Here is a 20,160-nt window from a genome sequence, read left to right as displayed (position 1 = left end):
TCATGGCTGGAAGCAATGCATCAGGCGAGTTGAACATCTGCTGAATGCTGAACTCAGCTTTCCAAAAGTGCGAGTGAACTCTCACTGTCTCTATGTGCGAGAAATGTTAACGCCAACATAAAAACCATTTGCTATGGACAGGGCTTCTTGCACATGAAAAGCTACATTGTCATAGGCCAGCAATTATTCAGCTTAACCAGTTCGTGCACCTGTACAAACGCTGACATAAAAACACCTGCCCTGTGTATACTTAATAGGAGCTTGGTCCACTTACCACTGGGCTCCCTTGCCCAGGTACCAAAAAAATATACATAATAAAAGGTCACTCGGGGCCGGCACAGCGTACATGAAAAACAATATACACTAAATACGAAGGTTGCCTGTCCTTTGGGCAGCCAATGTCTATCGCATCTGAACTTAAAAAAAAAAAAAAACAAACAACAGCCACTGTCACGGCTGTAATTCTAATAACTTCATTGCAGAGTGCATCTTTTTCATCTTGAACTAATTTCCTGGACGGCCTGTGACTGCACAAGCCCATGAGTGTGGCGCATGTGACTCCTTTGTGTAGAAACGAACATCTCTGAGCGAAAGGCGGTGATTGTAGATGTCCCACCCGTCGTTATCCAACAAGGCTATGGATCCTCTCATGAAGGTGAAGGCGTGGAAGCTTGCAGGCATAAAGCAGATGGCTCCCATATCCAAACTGTATCAGTTGTGGCTCATAGAAGCCATTCTAAGGGGGCGCTATGAGGAACTGGTGTATAACATAAGTCGGTCATGTCGTTGGTCAATAAGAAACAAGACATCAACTCTACCACTATCAAACTGTCACTGCAAAAAAAAAAGTCATAGACCAACAACCAATTTGCCTCCAAAACCAAACAGCTACTGACTGAAAAATTGTCCATCTAATGCCACTAGCCCAAAATCAATGTGCTAAAACTGAGTGTGTTACACAACTTCTGAATAAACCACTACCTAAAAAAAAAGCCAAATTCATAAAAATCGACTCCAACACCTCAAAAGATCAGAAAACCAAACACATCTGCAAAATATAATCTCATAAAGTCACAAAACCATAAGTCGCCAAAACCATATATAAAACTATAACGCCCCCTTATGAAAGAAAGTAACCACCGCACTTTTTACTCTGGCATAGACAGCCACCCCGAAGGCTACGAGCAAACAGAATTTCAGCATCTAAAAAAAAAAAAAAAAAAAAAGAAACGATACCCATAAACAACCAGACCCAGAAACAAAAAAAAAAAAAAAAAAAAAAAAAAAAATATGACAGCCCGAGTCACCAAACCCACAAAACTCTACAGCATCCTTTCCCCCTCATTTAACATATATGACCTCAGGATTGCCAAAATTCCAACAAGTAATTACGCCGAACCACCGCACTTGCGCAGAAAGAAAAAAAAAACAACAACAAAACAGACTAAAATCAGACAACCAAAATCTATAAAACTCTATGGACAAGGGTCCCCCCATGCTCAAAACCCCCAAATTATGTTTCTGGGAAACCAGCAAATAAAAATAAAAAGCAAATAAAGCATTTAAAAAAAGAAGAGCGAGAGAAAAAAAAACAATGAACCCATCAATTCCCCTTTAAGCTGACCTCTTGATCTTAGAAATATGTGTCAACGTGGACAATCCTGTTTTTCATCTCAAACAACAAACCTATTTCCTTTCTTTATTTCCACAACCCAAAATGGACCCTCAAACTTGGCCCTAAATTATAATTCAACTGATTCTGACATTTATCTTCACAAAAACCCTGTCATCAATAGCAACTTTAACATTATCTGGCTTTTAATTGTTCCTATCAACCATTTCCCGCGTCTTCAACTCAAGATTCCTAGCAAAGCGCACATATCTCTCTTTAGCAGTAGAGACCAACGATCTAATCACATCATCTTAGCGAGACAGAATGAATAACAAATCGAACGCGCCTCGCACTGGATAACCAAAGACTACCTCAGCGGGAGACATCAAAATAGTATCGCTAACCATAGTATTAATGCTATGCTGAACCTGTGCGATATACCAATCCCAATTCACATCATTACCCCCAACAGTGATTCTGAGAGCTCCAGTTACCTTCCTATTGGCCCTCTCACATAACCCACTGGCTTCTGGTCTATATGGAATAATAGTTACTTTCCTAATTCCCATAACTTTTGCAAGACACTCTAACATCTAATTCACCACTTCCCTCCCGTTATCTGTAATAAGTATCTCAGGAACCCCATAACGACAAATAAACCCTTAAAAAAACACGACTGCTGCTTCCTCCGCTGTTTTATGCTTCAAAGGAAAAATCTCTACAAATCTAGTTAATTCATCCACAATAACCAACAAATGTCTGTGCCCATAATTAGACTCACAGAAATTGGAAAGAAGGTCCATATGGACATGTTGAAAGAGTCTACTGGAGATAGGAAACGAACCCAATTTACACGAAGTAACCCTCGCTGGCTTGCATGCATTGCAAACTGAACATCCCCTCACAAAATCCTCCACTGATGCAAGCATGTTCTTCCAAACAAACTACCCCCGTACATTGTGACATGTTTTCTCAGTACCCAAATGTGGACTACCAAACCTACAGTAAACAATATCCAAAACCGTATGTACTAGGCTCTTTGGGACAACTGCCTGTGTTGTATCTCCTTTATCCTCACTACTCCTCAGCTTATATTTAATTTTCCTAACTAACAAATTACCCTCTAACTCTAGACCCACAAAAGGCAACCTATAACCCTTTCTAGCTAATTCCCCTTTCAGAAAACTAAAGAGGCTTTAATGAGTCCCCCGGTGCTGAAGTTTCTAGATTTCAAGCAACATTTCACTTTGGTGACAGATGCCAGTCACGAGGGCATAGGAGCTTGCTTTATGCAGAAATTTGAGGGTAAATTGCATCCTATCACGTTCTATAGTGGGGAAGTTTAAGACTTGAGGGAGTAATGCGATGTCTATGTGCACGACGGACAAAGAGGCATTCATGGTGGTGTCTAGTCTGGTTCATTTTAAGATGTTATTGTTGGGCAACAAAGTTGAGGTTCTTACAGATCATAAGCCATTATTAGATCTTTTTAATAAGCTGGATCTTTCTCCTAAGAGAGCTAGGCGGTTTTTGACAATTAGGGATTTTGATGCCAAGCTCAGGTATATTGAAGGTAGACATAATGTAGGTGATGCCCTTAGTGGGAGTTTTTATGAGTCAGATGGATTTCGTGTTTGTTATGTATCAGGGGATTGCATTGACAGGGATATTAGTTTAGTGGAGGCTAGACAGGATGAGGATGAAATTTTGGCTGAAGCAAAGGCGTTTCGCCTTTGCCTCCACTAAACTAATATCCCTGTCAATGCAATCCCCTGATACATAACAAACACAAAATCCATCTGAATCATAAAAACTCCCACTAAGGGCATCACCTACATTATGTCTACCTTCAATATACCTGAGCTTGGCATCAAAATCCCTAATTTTCAAAAACTACCCAGCTCTCTTAGGAGAAAGATCCAGCTTATTAAAAAGATCCAATAATGGCTTATGATCTGTAAGAACCTCAACTTTGTTGCCCAACAATAACATCTTAAAATGAACCAGACTAGACACCACCATGAATGCCTCTTTGTCCGTCGTGCACATAGACATCGCATTACTCCCTCAAGTCTTAAACTTCCCCACTATAGAACGTGATAGGATGCAATTTACCCTCAAATTTCTGCATAAAGCAAGCTCCTATGCCCTCGTGACTGGCATCTGTCACCAAAGTGAAAGGTTGCTTGAAATCTAGAAACTTCAGCACTGGGGGACTCATTAAAGCCTCTTTAGTTTTCTGAAAGGCCAACTGTTGCCTCTCACCCCACACAAACTACACATCATCCCTCAACATGTCTGTCAACGGAGACAACAGGGTGGAAAGACCTTTCACAAATCTCCGGAAAAATCCTGCCATGCCCAAGAAAGAACGAATCTGCTACTTATTTTTAGGAGTAGGAAAATTCATGATCGCCCTAACCTTGTCCCCATTTACCCTGACAACTTTCTTAGAAATAACTGACCCAAATATGCTATCTGCTTCCTCAAGAAATCACACTTGGCTAATCTAATCTTCAAATCAGCTAACCTAAGTCTCCAAAGAACCTCCCTAATTACCTCTCAATGTTCCTCTATAGAATCAGTGGCAATCAAGGTATCATCCATATACACATAAACACACTTCCTTAACAAACCATGGAAAACTGTATTTACCAATCTCGTAAAAGTCACAGGTCTACCTGACAAACCAGACGGCATCTTCATAAACTCATAATGTCCCTTCAACAAAGAAGAAGCAGTATACTTGCGACTCTTTTCACTAAGGGGAACCTGCAAAAACCCCTGCATCATATCAGTTGAAGAGTAGATATTTTTGCCCCCGATTTCTACAAACAAATCCGGCAAACATGCCACAGAATAGCGGTCCAGAGCGACTTATCATTCAACTTACGAAAATCCACACACACATACTGAGCCATCCTTGTTGGGCACTGCTAACAGTGGAAAATTAGAAGGTGAAGAACTGGGCCTAATTGTACTTTCCTCTTCCCACTTGTTGACCTCTTGCTCTACCTGTTCCCTAATCTTAAAAGGAATCCTATATGAGGGGACAAAAATAGGTTTAGTCTCATCGTCTAAATGAACCTTGTGTTCTAACACGTTAGTTAACCCCAACTTATCCCCTTTAAGAGCGACAATATCTGCAAACTCAGCAAAAACATTTTCCACCCCCTCTATATATATACTCTTTATAATCGGCATTAGCTAAATGATCCCTAAAAACAGTTTCCTAACCTGTAATTCTGCCTCTGAAAATTCATTGTTGTACCCTACAATAGCAACCTAATTATTGCCATCAGCCCAATCTTCAAAATCTACCACATATGTATCCTTCTGATAACTTCGAACTGAACTGTTACAGTTTAGAAATTCTACCCAAATAACCCCTGCATCAGACACATTGCTTATGGAAACTGTACTCACTACCCCTTTGAGCTTCTTGCTACCCTCACACACTTGGCATTTTCACATCTTCCTCCTCTCGGACTTTCACCAAAGCAACCATACCTGGGCCCAAAGACACATCTTCTGATAAATACCTTTATAACACTTCTTCCCCTTAGAAGCATACCTGCCCTGTGTATACTTAATATATGTGTACGGGAACATAACATGAATGGTTTTACTTCGGTAAAGTGGGGACTATTTTGTTGGGGCATGACGATATCTAGATGGAATGCTTGTATCTCAGCCGCGCTTGCGCGAGCTTGTGTATGTGTGCGAGTGAATGCGTAGGTATTTTAAGAAAAAGAGAGACCAACTGCAATAGCAAATGCCCTGCTAAGGAGATGGTTCAAACTCGTCTTCGCTTAGTTGGTTTTATTGAAGAACTATTTCCTCTCAGCAGGTAAACAGTATCAGAATTGAATTATTTTGTCTCAGCAGGTAAGCAGTATCAGAGCTGAGTTATTTTTTACTAACTCTACTAGATCAATGTATAACATAATATTTAAGACTGCCGCAACTTAGATTCCACTCCTTTTAGATTCAGAGGGACCAACTGAATACGGCAAGCGGCAAAAGCCAGCCAAGCTGCATTGGATCACCCGGGGACAGGAGATTCATGTCATCTGAATCCAGTATGGCCGTTTTCAGCGAGTTCAGTTAATCGGATTGTCCCTTCTTTTCCCGTTAATTTGATCCTAATACCCCGCTTCCAGTCCTGTTATTACTCTGGGATTGATACTATATATTTCCAACTTCAGAAAAAAAAAAATAAAACCTAAGTAGCGTCGACCTTGATTTTGCCTCGAATGAAAAAAGTAAACTGACCCGAACTGCAGGACACATGAATTAATAGGAAAAATTACGCAATACTCCTTTGATAAGACTATAAACGTTCTTTCATGTTCCAATGGCTAATACGGTTATATTACATAATAATATTTAATGTAGGGGTTTTTCAGGACCCACTTCATCAGATTTTGATAGGTAAAGCTATAATTACAATTCAGATGAACTGGAGCAATTTTAAATATACTTGAAGAGCTTCAGTAGATGAAAGCATTAGTCATGGGAGAAATGTCATGTGAAAAGCTAAGAGAGAAAATCTGGTAATTGCATGTCTGTTTGTCGTGTGGTAAGGTAAGAGAGAGATTCTGGTAATTACCTGTGTGTATTGAGAGAGAGAGAGAGAGAGAGAGAGAGAGAGAGAGAGAGAGAGAGAGAGAGAGAGAGAGAATTGATTTAGAAGCTTTTTCTGGGCTTCGCTTTGCATGAAGTATAGTCATGCTTGAAATTTTGTTTATTCATGTTATAATTCTTTTTATATAGCCTACTAGCATACGATGATGAGCAATTTTGCTTTGGAGTTACAAATATCAAAGCTGATGTACTGTTTCACGCTAAACGAACGATATCCTCCAGGAAATTCACCGGGAAGTTTTGCCTGAAGAACAACCCAGAGAACAAGTTAACCGAGACTGCGTCAAATACCCTGAAGCTTACTCACGTAAGGAAGAAGATGAAAAAGCAATGTCCTGTAGGGTTTTGGTGTGAAGTAGCAGTTATCCCAGGTAAGAGATTCAAAGGAAAGACAAAACAATCAGGCAATATGCCTCGAAAAGCAGTATACTTACATCAAATGATTCTATATGCTGTATATATATATATATATATATATATATATATATATATATATATATATATATATATATATATATATATATATATATATATATATATATATATATATATATACATGTACACTGAATGTAATATGAGTAATCTTTGTTATATGACTGTTCTACAGATGATAGGACCCACGCACACACACAGACACCCACGCATATATATATAATATATATATATATATATATATATATATATATATATATATATATATATAATATATATATATATATATATAAATATATATATATATATATATATATATATATATATATATATATAATGTAAACAGAAGATAGATTTCTAATAAAAGATATATTAATCCTTCATGTTCAGGTGCATTACAGAGTCTAGCTGACTGTAAGGGCCCCATATATATATTATATATATATATATATATATATATATATATATATATATATATATATATATATATATATATATATATATATATATATATATATGTATATATATATATATATATATATATATATATATATATATATATATATATATATATAGAGAGAGAGAGAGAGAGAGAGAGAGAGAGAGAGAGAGAGAGAGAGAGAGAGAGAGAGAGAGTTTTAGAAATGACACCCTCAAAGTCAAAAGAGAGAGAACGAAAGGGAAGGAAGGAAGAAAGATGTTTTCGCAGCCTCATTTCACCCGTGACACGTTTGCCTTTCATTCGCTGTAATGATCACGTCTCAACACACCAACAAACGTTCCTTTGAACCAAGTCACAAAGGAATAGGGCATGAAAATAAATTCATTTTAAAACTTTTTTTTGAAGAAGATTAACAAATGCATATATTTTTGTTTAGCAAGGACTCTAGTAATAATATTTATAGCAAAAAATTGTGGAGGAAATTCTGTTTTTATCCAATATCTCTCTTCTCCAGAACTGAACATGCAGCATTCTGAGGTTTGTTTTATCAAATGATGTTATCTAATGTTATTGATTGCAATTAGTTTTTGTTGATAATACCTAGCAAAACCTATACAAAATATTTGACACATATATATATATAACTGGCCCTATATATGAATGCTTAAAATCTGGACAGGGGTCACTAAATGATCATGAGGACCCCTAAAAAAAGTAACTAAAATTATGCAGACCAAAAATTTAACAGAGCAATAAAGGTGATAATTTCAAGGAAATCGATATAAATGGCAAGGTATACAGTTTAACCTTTACGGGATTATCTATGTAAATTTTTCAACTAATTACTGAAGGACAGAGCAAAACAGAAAAAGAACTCAGGGGAGTTATATTATTTATTACATATATATATATATATATATATATCTTGTAAATTTATTTATTAACGAAAATATAAGCGAGAATTCCCTTGTTCATTCATTACTGCTGGATATATGATATAGGGGTAAATACAGGTAACAAAAATAAATATATATAGACATGCTGTCAAGAGATATATATATATATGTCAAAGAAATATATATATATAGGTATATATATATATTATATATATATATATATTACAGATCCAGGCAGCTATTTTTATTTGGCCATGGTTTGGTTACTTTAAATATTAATTAGGGAACTCTTGAACAACACTCAGGTGGACAGCAAAACCCAATAAACTGGGGAACAGACAAAATCATGATGGTGGGTCTGGTTCTGTCCCAAGATTCTACTTTATTGCGCACAGATTACGACATTGCAAATAATAGTACTGACTCAACTCTCAATAAAGAAAACCAATGATAAAATCTAACAGCACGACAAATTACTGATTCTACTTACAATAAGGAAATTAATGATAAAAATTACAGCACAACGGAGAGCCAGTGGCTCGAATAATAAAGTTTTTGGTTCCCTTAGGAATTCAACTACAGTTCCCGATTTCTTGCAATAAAGTTGATAAGCCTGCTGGAGTAACAGAATTCTCCAGGCAAGATGATGGAGAAGACGAGGAGCCATGGTCTGGAAATAGAATAATCCCAGAGAATGCTTCGTGAAAATGTGGTTTCTCTCAATAGCAATTATAAGCACATGGGAGGGGTAACTTCAGGTTCACCTCGAACAAGGGACGATTAATTCATGAAATTAACTTACACAGGGAAGCACTTGAACATTGGGTAACGGGATAGTAAAGTATTTACTGGGTCGAGAAATTATGAAATCATCCTGATTCAGGATATGGAACAGAGAACTGGTAAACTCGAATGCCAAAGACATACAGTGGTTTTTGAATGGCACCTTGCAGTAATGGCTGGATGATGTGCCGTGTCTTCCTTAGACCTCACTTAGCTGCTTGTAGCTTAGGCTGCTTGTGACCTATGGTTTTCAGTTCACAGAAAGAGTGCCATACACGTGGCATGGCTAAGGAATACAGCAAGACTTCTCCTGACTAAGGCGGACTGGGTAAGACAGAGTGGGAGCAGGTCCTGACCTGCTTATATGACTGGATTTCGCTGGGGAGGGAGATGCTGTTTCTCCAGCATTTGGGAATCAGCTGACCTCTGTAAAGCACATTCGAGAACCAGTACAAAAGCTAACACAGTAGGAGGTAGATGAATAAAGGGATTAAACTCTGGACATTCGGTTCCCCTGTCATTAAGCACTCCCTAGTGAATAATTTAATTTCCTACCTGGACCCAATGCAAATGACACACCTTAAAAGTACCCTACCACACTTTTGTGTGTAGGCAAAAACACAGAACTTTGACCCCTGCGCTGAGTAAGGAAAGAGATTATAGACATTATAGAAAACGTGACAAAGAATGACCTTTGTGCCATCTGGAAGAGAAGCCAGAGTAATCCCCGAAGGTTGTTTGTAGACACTGCAACGAGAATCGAGGAGATCGCTGAGCACGACCTGAGGAGATGTCCTGACCTTGCTGTCCTGTTGAACGTACCCTTGAACGCGTGGTCGACCATGGGGCTCGACCCAGTATACTTTGTGGCATTATAATGGCTTCCTCCATCGCCAGCTCCCTATTGAATGAGGACACCGTCATCTTGACTAAGGGCAATGGGAGCAAGGTTCTTTTAGTCAGTCACGATTCCTGTTATTCCTCTATCTAACATTTCATTTATATTTCCATTGTGCAATCACCTCAGTAATTTGTGTTGGAGCATTCAATGTTAACTTAATTATGTATTAGTGTTGAACTGAGTTATTTGGCACCATCTGTGCATTCCTCAGTTTCCTTTTGAGCGTCTTATTATTATTGCAAGTAACTGTCTTACATATATTTGCAGATAGGCCTTGACTGTGGAATCTCTCAGCTGATCCATGTGCAGTTCCCCCTTCCCACTGTAATGTTCCCTGTTATGAAGACATCGTCAGCATAGAATATTTATTCTGTGTATGATTCATTATTTTAGCAGGCCCTTGTTATTACCTGCCCAGTAATTTGCCATTCTTCTGATCTGTGTTTGTTATGTAAATATAATTAGTTAAGAGAACCCTTGAGTTTACGTAATTTTCCCTCATATGAAGAGGGTCTTAAGTCATAGATTTCCCTTGTTTTGTCTACGAATTGTCCTAATATTGAGTCAGATGTGTAATAAATAAAAGGAACTCCCCTGCGTTCATCTGTTGCTGCCCAGAATTAAGTAAGTATCCCCTGTACATTCATAGCAACTGTCGTACCTTGCCAGGATACGATTTCCTTGCAATTATCAGCAGGATAGCAACTGCTAGCTGGTCTGCATAATTAGAGACGACCCTGATATCATACCCCCTCCAGTTTAAGCACATGAGTCAGCGTATGTGTCAAAATATTTTGCTGGTTTTGCTAGGTGCAAAAGTGACTGCAATCAGCGTTAGGTAATTGATAGACCACGCGCATGCCAAATTAGTTCTTGAGAAGAAGATCCTGGAGCCAGTTCCTCCAGATTTTTGTGCTATCGCATGTTAGTCCGCATGGCTCACGAATAGGAAGCTAGGGAACAACTCACTCGAAGGTTAATCAAAGAAAAAAGCAGGTCCATATGTTACTGACAATTTGAAACCTGATCCAGGCAGGCACACTATAGATGGGCACCAAGGCTTTGACTCCAGCTATCTTCACATCGTTGATCCTCTCTCAATGGAATCTGACTCTCTCCTGAGGTCTCTCTCAATAAACAATAATTGATCGCAGGAAAAGAGGAAGTATTTAAATTAAAATATCAAAACGATGAGAGATTAGTAATATGGATACAGTCTTGAATGGCCATGTAGAATCCATCAAACATGTCCACCATCTTTGATTTGCGAGTTCCATTAGAAATACCATTGTTAAAAAGCCGCAAATATAAATTAAAAGCTCGCTAATTTTTTTTGGCATACGTCTTTACCTCGTCGTGAAAGTAATTGACCTTTTATTCTTAACTGAGTAGAATATTCATCTGCAAAGAAAATTTAAACGAAAATATAAGCGAGAATTCCCTTGTTCATTCATTACTGGCGAGGCCTGAAACACTATCCTGGTAACAAAAACAAAAGGCCAGACATGCTGTCAAGAGACGCTCTCACCCCACCACCTGCCAGACTCACCCATTGACGGCAGATGTCATGAAGTAAACACTGGAGTACAGTTAGCACACGTGCGAGCTAATCCTTCCTTTCCACCCACACATAAGCATTTTTTCCCTTACCCTCATGCGTTGGAGATTTTAATATTCGATAGGATCGATATACTATTTTCATTACGCCACATTTAAAATTAATTAACACACTAGTTCTGCAGCATCTCTCTGCAAAATAAAATATACCTAAAGGCTTATGTTAGCTTGGGCTAAATTTTCATTCATTAAGAACCATTAAATCTATTCAGACATATTAACAGACACCCTGAAGTTTGTTTTACTCAGACATATTAATTTCTAACTGAAATTTGTCTTATTCAGACATTTGATTTTTAACAGTCTTATTGAGACACCTTTGTCTTATTCAGACATATTTGTCTTATTCAGACATACTAATTTTTAACTGAGTCTCTTCAGACATCCTGAATTTTGTCTCATTCAGACATATTTGTCTAATTCAGACATACTAATTTTCAGTCATTCTGAACAATTGAGTGTTTCAGACACCTGAATTTTAAGTCTTTTCAGACAATTGAGTCTTTTCAGACACCTGAAATTTAAGTCTTTTCAGACAACTGCATCTTTTCAGACAACCTGAATCTGTTCATTTCGAACACTATTGAACCTGTTCCCTCGAACAGCCTTGAGTCTTTTCAGACATATTTGATTTTCTAATGGGTCAAGACCATGTAAGCATTATTTTAAGATGTCTACGACATCCAGAGCCCAGCAAAATGAGGAATTCAAATTCTACATGTCCGCTGGAAAGGACATGGGACTATCAGGACAAACCCTGAGGGAATGGGTCCAAGAGAAGGTAGATGGTGCCAAGATGGAAAGAGAGACAGAAAGGCAGGAGAAGGAGAAAGAAAGAACAGCCCAGGAGAAATGCAAAGAGGCAGAAAGAAGGGCCCAGGAGAAACGAGAAGAGGCAGACAGACAGGAGAAGGAGAAAGAAAGAATAGCCCAGGAGAAACGAGAAGAGGCAGAAAGACAGGAGAGGGAAAAAGAAAGAATAGCCCAGGAGAAACGAGAAGAGGCAGAAAGACAGGAGAGGGAAAAAGAAAGAATAGCCCAGGAGAAACGAGAAGAAGCAGAAAGACAGGAGAAGAAGAAAGAAAGACAGGAGAGGGAGAATGAAAGAGCTCATCAGCTTGCATTCGCAGCTCACGACATGCGCAACACATCAACACCCTCTCTTCACTCAACCCTCAGCAGTGTAGGCACCCTCATAAGAAAATAGGACAAGACGAGCCCGAAGCCTGTGTTAACCATATTGAAAAGGTTCTGATGACCTATTTGCCCTCTACTGAAGAAATTTCTCTGATCCTGGGACAGCACCTTGAAGGAAAGTGTGCCATTGCATTTAATGCTTTCTCCCCTGAGGATCAAGGAAGTCTTGACCTTGTCCACCAAGCCGTTATAAAAGCTTTTGAAATAACTCCTGACCGTTGTAGGAAAAGGTGGAGAAATATGCCAAAGGAATCAGGACAAACCTGGTCTGAGTGGATCTTCAAAAAGACCCAGGACCTAAAACGATGGCTAGAATCTCTGAAAGTCACTAGTGTGGAGGAAATCCTCAAACTTTTCCAGCTTGAGGACTTCTTATTCTATGCACCACCAGCACTCACCACCCACTTGTGCAGTAAGGCACCTAAGACAGTGGTCGAGTGCTGCCATTGGGCTGACATATGGATATGCACCATCCCCATCTTAGTTTCCATGGCCGAAAACTATGTCCCTCATCGCCTGCCTCGACCAACTCCCAGCAACCTCACAAGAATGGGCACCCCCATAAGAAACCTGTATATGGGTACTGTAAGAGAACAGGGCACTCCACTGAACAGTGCCGCTTGAAGGCTGAGAATCAGCCAGAAGACCCCCTCTATGTCCTCAAATGGGACAACACCCCGAGCCACACCTGGGTTGTGGACGAAGGGTAAAGGGCCTGGTCCCTCCTATGGGACAGGTCCCGGTAAGGATTATAGCTGGACTTATTGCTCTGCTTGCAAAGTCTATGGGCACTCTTCCCAATGGACAAAATGCCCTAATAATAATAAATAGAGTACGCCCGCCCTTGCCTTAGCAATCACTGATCCAACATCTTTAGGTCCTCCAGCCCAGGGTCCCATTTATGTGGCACTTCCCCAAGGTAGGTGCCCCGCCAGCCAGGTCAAAGCATTTGATGAGTCTGGTGCACAAATGTCCCTCATAAGAGAAGACAAAGTTCCCCAGGGAGCTACCATTAACAGATGTAAACTTGTCACGACTGAGGGTATCAATCATTTTTAAATGATACTTCCTACCATCAAGTTGAGGATCACGAGACCTCTTAGATCTGAAATCTGTGACCTCGCAGTCACCAGGTACATTCCTGGAGGTTATGATCTCCTCCTGGGACAGGACTTCCAGTCCCCGTGTAAGTTAGAGCAATCCAGCAGTTCAAGTCCCCCAAATCATTATTTAGGCAAAAGTAAAACTCAAACGCCTGATTTCGTTCCACTGCCCATGCCACCTGAGTGCAATGTGCAGTGGCCCCCTCCACCAAGATTGATTCCCGATCCAATTCCAGTGCCCAGCCCTGCCCCAGTGCCAGTGCCAGGGCCCCAAGTAGATCCCCCTCCTGGAGATCCTACTCTTGATTCACATTCTCTGCCAGTGTCACTTGGGTGGATTGAGCAGTGCCAAGCTCCGTCTGTCCCAAATGATGAGCAAGGTCCAAATCAATTGTTAGTGCCTGGCCCTGCCTTAGTGCCAGTGCCAGAGCACACCCCTGATCTCTATTCCAGAGATCCCAGTCTGTGCCCCTCTCTTCGCTCGGCTTGGCTCCGCTACCAATGCCGGTAAGAGAGATGGATCATTCCTACCACAGCAGAAGCTCACCCAAAGGTGCGGCCTCGCAACCCGTGCCTGAGCTGGTCATTCTTACCTGCGAGCCTCTCTCTCTCCCCCACGGCTACCTCCTCTCTGTCTCAGTCTGCTGCAGACACAACAGTGAGTAAGGATTCTGCCATGACTCAGTTGGCAGATAAACTCAAGGAACTGCGATGGATTGTGGTAGAGCTTGTAAAAAGGGCCCCTGCATCAGCTGTCAAAGAAGCTGACACAGGTGGCACTCAAATACCCTGCCCAGGTACGGTTCCACCGATTCCCCGACTGAGACAAACCATCACAGTAAGAGAGGCCCGTGGAGGAAATACCATGGGCGTGGATGATTCCATAGCTTAAAGAGAGATCCCAAGCTCTCCTGGCACCTGTGCCCAAACTGGCATAGTGCCATCCCTTTATCCTACGAAGACCTTAGCACCTCTATCCAGAAGAGAATGTCAGGGTCCTTCACTGTTCTATTTTCCTTATAACTCTATCCTTATTCTTCTCCTTTAACGTTTCCTTCCTTACTTTTGATTATCACTCCCATTTACTTTATGCCTTACCAATGCCCCATTTTACTTTAATCCTCTCTGCCCATGCAAAGTGCCACTGACAGATATGCCAGTTGTATAATTCCTATGACTTCCCTTCATGCCTACCGCAACATGATGCATTTAAAATACGATATACCATCGCCATTAATTATTATTATATGAGTGCCAACTTGGCACAGTGCCATTATTGTAGATGCTGGTAAATCATCCTGCAGGAGGGGTCGCTCCCTCTGGCTACCTTTGCGGCCGTCTTGGGCTGAGAAATGATCCTAGCTGTTTTCCATAGGCTAAGGAAAGTAATTTTGGCATATGTAATCGTCATCTTTATTTTACAATCGTTGATTACTCTGAATCTGTCATCTATTCTCTTTGTGAATCTCTGTAATAAATCTCGAGTCTCAGACTCGAGACCTTGTGTTCATAGTGCCCAAATGGCACTGAGCCGTTACTCAAGCATTATGGAAACACCTAACCAAGACCACGCTTACCTAATTGTAATGCCTCTTCAAGGCAGACTAACTGCATGTGAGCAAAATTCGTAAATGATTATTATTAAGAGTGTATGAAGTAACTCTAGAATTAACCTAGTATTAATTCATTGTTTTAACTATACCATTACATTGTGAAAATGCTCTGATTAATGCTGCCTTAACGTAATAGGAATTTAATGATAAAAATATGTCATTTCTAGCAGCCAATACTTATTCTGCATTAACGTAAATGTTACAATGTTGTTTGCCTCTTGAAATCGATTGCTACATAGAAATTTAAGTTAAATTATAAGGTACCAAAGGGAAATGAGAGAGAAGTAAAGTGAGTTTGCTCGATGGTAATCATTCTCACCCGATCTAGGGTGTGAATGCTAACTTGGTTGGGGAGGTGCAACAAATGGGATCTCTTTTCTCGCAACCTCACCCATTTTTACATTTGCAACATAATTGAGAAAGGAATAAAAAATCATTAATTACAAGAACTGTGGGTTTCCACTCACCACTTCCAAAACTCTCTTTCATGCCCCAAAATGGTGAAGCCTAACCCTCTCTTTCTGTTCAAAGTGACTGCTTTTAGGCCTAATCCCAGGTACCCCTGCATCAAGCAAGGCAGGGGAGGAGCCAAAAGGAGAAAGTTGGCCGCCCCCCATTCTGAACCCACGTGGGTTGACTGACGCCATGCAGTCGACATTATGGAAAATGTGATGAAGATTGACCTTTGTGCCATCTGGAAGAGAAGCCAGAGTAATCCCCAAAGGTTATAAATAGACACTGCAACGAGAATCGAGAGAGATCGCTCAGAGCATGACCTGAGGACAGATGTCCTGACCTTGCTGTCCTGTTGAACCCCACCCGCCCAACACGTGGTCGATCATGGGGCTCGACTCAGTATACTGATCGTCCCTGTGCAAAAAAATTCGCAGTATTAGCCGCTTCATAAACCGACACAAGAGGATCATCAGTAGCATGTCAGATTCCTTACTGTGCCATTCACCTCTATATTGCTTGCACTTTCCCACTTTTTGGGTGTTGAGGCCTTTCTTTCCAATGCCTCCTTTGCGTCATCTATCTATCTATCTATCTATCTATATCTATCTATCTATGTATATATATATATATATATATATATATATTATATATATATATATATATACATTTACATTTATATATATGTACATACATACATACATACATACATACATACATACATATATCTATATATGTATGTATGTATGTATGTATGTATGTCTCGGTAATAAGGTGGCTACTTGGAAATCTTATCTTGATGCGTAGAACATTTTAATTTGCAAGCTTTCGAGGCATATGGCTTCATCATCAGGCTGAAATTTTGACAAAATATAAAAATTTGTTGAAAATACAACAAAATGAATTGTCTTACTAAAACCTTAAAATAAATAAGCAATACAAAACTGAGCCTCTAGCATCATCTGTCCCTTTGTCCACAATACCTGTAACCGAAATCTCCAACTTTCCCTTTTTGTCAACAGCTTCAACTCCAGCAGTAACATCCAAGCCCATCTCACTTAACCAACTGAGTATAACAGGCCAACCTTTGGCAAACGAGGACCAAGCAACAACAGCTGCCTTAGTATCAACATCTGATGCATATAGACCTAAAGAGCTAGTTTCATCAGCTTCCTCCAAAGTTATGAAACCTGAATCAACCATCGAATATTCTTCAGTAACTGCAACATTCTCTGGTACTACAACACAGATTTCTCCACCACTCATAGCAGTTTCTCCAGTATTTGGTGTGTTCCGTAAGACTACAACTTATGATGACAATGGTATGAGTATATTTCATATGGCAGTGGAGGGAGAATCTCCTTTTAAATTCCTAGCACGTCCGTATTGGTTGACACAGCAACATCTGACAGACTCGATTCAGCCATCAAAACAAAAGCAACCTTTACAATTAAAACAGTTCTTGGTTCACCATCGCTGTGGCTGGATAAAAAATTATCCTCTACAATCCTGGGAGTATACCGTTAGTTGCACATAAAATCAAATTCCCCAAGCCAGCAGTGGGCTTCAGCCACTGAAAAAACCATCAACATATGAGAAAAAAGATTCTTTTACCTCTCAAGATTCAGTTAAGAGTTCATTTAATCAAACCACAGAAACAATACAAACGTCTACAATAAAAGACAAGGCGCCCACAGGTGTTCTGTTATCAGGAAATTCCTCAATGAATATGATGGCAAAGCTAGAGGAAACAAGAACAGGTGAGTGATGGACATGTCAATCCGCTTTGCAGATTTCAAATAGACTGTGTCAAGCATTTACCTCATAAACTGAAGCATCTTAAATTACTATTATGAATTAACCATTGAAATTGCAAAGCAACCTTACATAACCATAGACAATGTTCGGTGCCATTCTTGTTACATGTATACGCTTACATAAGAACAAATAGATATCATGCATCATATTTTGGAGGGAAATAAGTTCCTAGGGCCTTCAAGTTTAGCAGCAGTGCCAACAGAACGTATCTATTGGCTTGCTTGAAAGTTAATGATGGGACAAATGTACTTCCCACTAAAACCAAGACAAACGCTTAAGTATTCCAGTGGCGTCAGAGGGTGACAAGGTACCAGCTATTAACTAGACCACAAAGGGTTGTCAGAATGCCTAGGAGTTGGCAATTCCAGCACTGAAAGCTATTTTCTGTTATCTGTACTGAAACTTTTGTGCTATTGCTATTCCATAATTGGTAATTTTCTTGTCTGCTTTCAAGGTTTCTTTTTTCTTGACTGAGAAAATTTGTAATTTATCAAAGTACAGATTAAACATGTCTAATTTTAATTTTCTAGGCTAATGAGAAATTTACAGCAAGTTGCACAAGTTCCTATGATGATTTACTGACATTTATATCACTTCCTTTGGTTTGGCACCATACTTCTTTTGTCATTCTGTTTCTATTTTCCTGTTATTCTTGGGGCTAGGATATGTAACATCAGAGTTTGTTGTTTTTCCCAACAATACAACTATTACTATATTTATTTATTAAAAGTCCTGGGCCAGGGTAATGGAAATACTTTCAAAATCAAAGCATTTTAAACATTTTCCTAAATATAACAAAGAGATTTTAGAAATTCCAAAATAAGTTAAAACTTTCTGGTAAACACATAAAGAATTAAGGTGATTGTATAGATCAAATATTATCCAGTGGTTCTTAAACTCTGATTGAGGGGAAAATGATAAATCCTGTAGCCTTTTATCGTTTAGGGGCGTTATCTTCTACTTTCCAGGTAAACTTTTAAAACAGCTACTGAAGAAAACAAAATTCCAGTGAATAACTTGTCGGTGAAAAATAACCCTTTTTTTTTTAACCAGAGCTTTTTAATGTTTGACTCTATAAATGAATATTTTATCCTTCAAGATTTCTTTGCAGCATCACTGCATGCCTGGATAAGGAGAGACATTTTTGGAGTCATTGTTCTCTGAAGTTTTGTCACACCACATGATGTGGCTCTAAATTGTGAGCTTCATTATGAGAGTGTACACAAGTATGTATTAAGACTGGAACCATTTCTTCTTTACACAAGAAATTACTCTATTGTTTTGCAATAACTATAGTAGACCTTAAATTATAATGTGGACAGCATGTGAGAGATTCAATAAAGACTGTATTGCATATTGTTAGTAACTTGATCATAAGTCTTGACCACTGTAAAATTGTTTGCTGTTTTGTTTTGTAGTGTTAAGACTCACACTGGAACATGTGTAAGTGTGACAGTCTCTCCTGGGGCACTATTAAAAATGTGTTTTGACACTGTGCAGTCAGTGTTATTGTTATGTGTTATTTATTACTCTGAAACAGCATCAAGAGTCACTGGTATTCAAGTCAGCCTAATTTTTGTCACCCTACACAAACTAATAGGACTTTAAATCGTCCACTGACTTCTCTAGAAGTATCATTCTAATTTAGTTACAAAACTCAGGGAAAGACTTTGTGAAGTATGCAATATGGAAAAAAAAAAGATTAATGGTGGCCACTGATTATTCTCAAATCGATCAAATCAAAATCTTTCTTCCAATTTCATATAAATGGTGTTTTCTTTAGTGCTTTTTTTTATTTGTTTTAATATTGTCCACTGGTATACAATAATTTGGGAGAACGTTTTATTGAAGCGTAGGTGAACTGTTTGTGTAATCTATAATTTCATGTTTTTCAGCTGCAAGTCCAGAAAATAAAATAGTTTTGTTGTGGGGATATCTTGCATGCCTGATTCAGAAGTAAACAACAATGCTGATGTTGAAGATAAAAATACCTAGTGCTTCCAAACTTTAATTTCCACTGTAAAGGAAGTTTTCAATAATAATTATGGTTGCTAAATGACACAAGCTCTCTCTTCCAGGTAGTGGTTCTCAAGCATCATCTACAGATGCTGAAACTCCATTCTGCCTCTCTGTTTTAAGAAGTTCTACAGCATATGGAGAAATAGTAAGTCTGCCTCAAACCTTTAAAACAGTTGTAACGGAGAGCGTTCTAAGATTACAAATATCTCGCCAGATTAAAATTTGACTGGATTCATTTTGTAAACAAAAGCTTGCCTCTTCAACTAGAAGTCTGTCTTCTGCTTTTATAAAACCTACAATATCGACAACAATTGATTATGAAAAACATCCAGATCTGCATACTTCGTCAACAGTGACATTAAGACCTAAGAAAACTTCTTGGAATACAGCCAGATGCCACTGAGTACTGACAGTGCAGCTACTCAGAACACTGTACCACACTTGACATCTGCAGTTCTTTCAACCATGACCAGTGGACCTGGATTTCATGTTAATTATTCAGGTGTGTCTTCATCACTGTGTTCCCTGGCACCTTCCGTAGCACAGCAGTCTTTCAATGTTCCATCAACACTTAACACTTAATACAAAAGAACCAAGTCCAATCTTACCAGTTGGTCAATGGACCAG

At 39.2% G+C, this 20,160-nt stretch overlaps 1 protein-coding gene across 1 annotated transcript in view; it reads left to right on the top strand.

The window, feature by feature from the left end:
* The window catches only part of LOC136833481 (proclotting enzyme-like), a 162,728-nt gene that overhangs the window by 36,170 nt on the left and 106,398 nt on the right, over positions 1 to 20,160 (top strand). The window contains exon 3 of the mRNA XM_067095697.1: positions 6,482 to 6,630. Within this exon, the coding sequence (XP_066951798.1) occupies positions 6,482 to 6,630 (149 nt within the window). The remainder of the gene's footprint in view (positions 1 to 6,481; positions 6,631 to 20,160) is intronic.

The sequence above is a fragment of the Macrobrachium rosenbergii genome, chromosome 51, assembly GCF_040412425.1.
Source record: "Macrobrachium rosenbergii isolate ZJJX-2024 chromosome 51, ASM4041242v1, whole genome shotgun sequence".
NCBI lineage: Eukaryota > Metazoa > Arthropoda > Malacostraca > Decapoda > Palaemonidae > Macrobrachium > Macrobrachium rosenbergii.
This window is presented reverse-complemented; position numbering and strand designations above follow the sequence as displayed.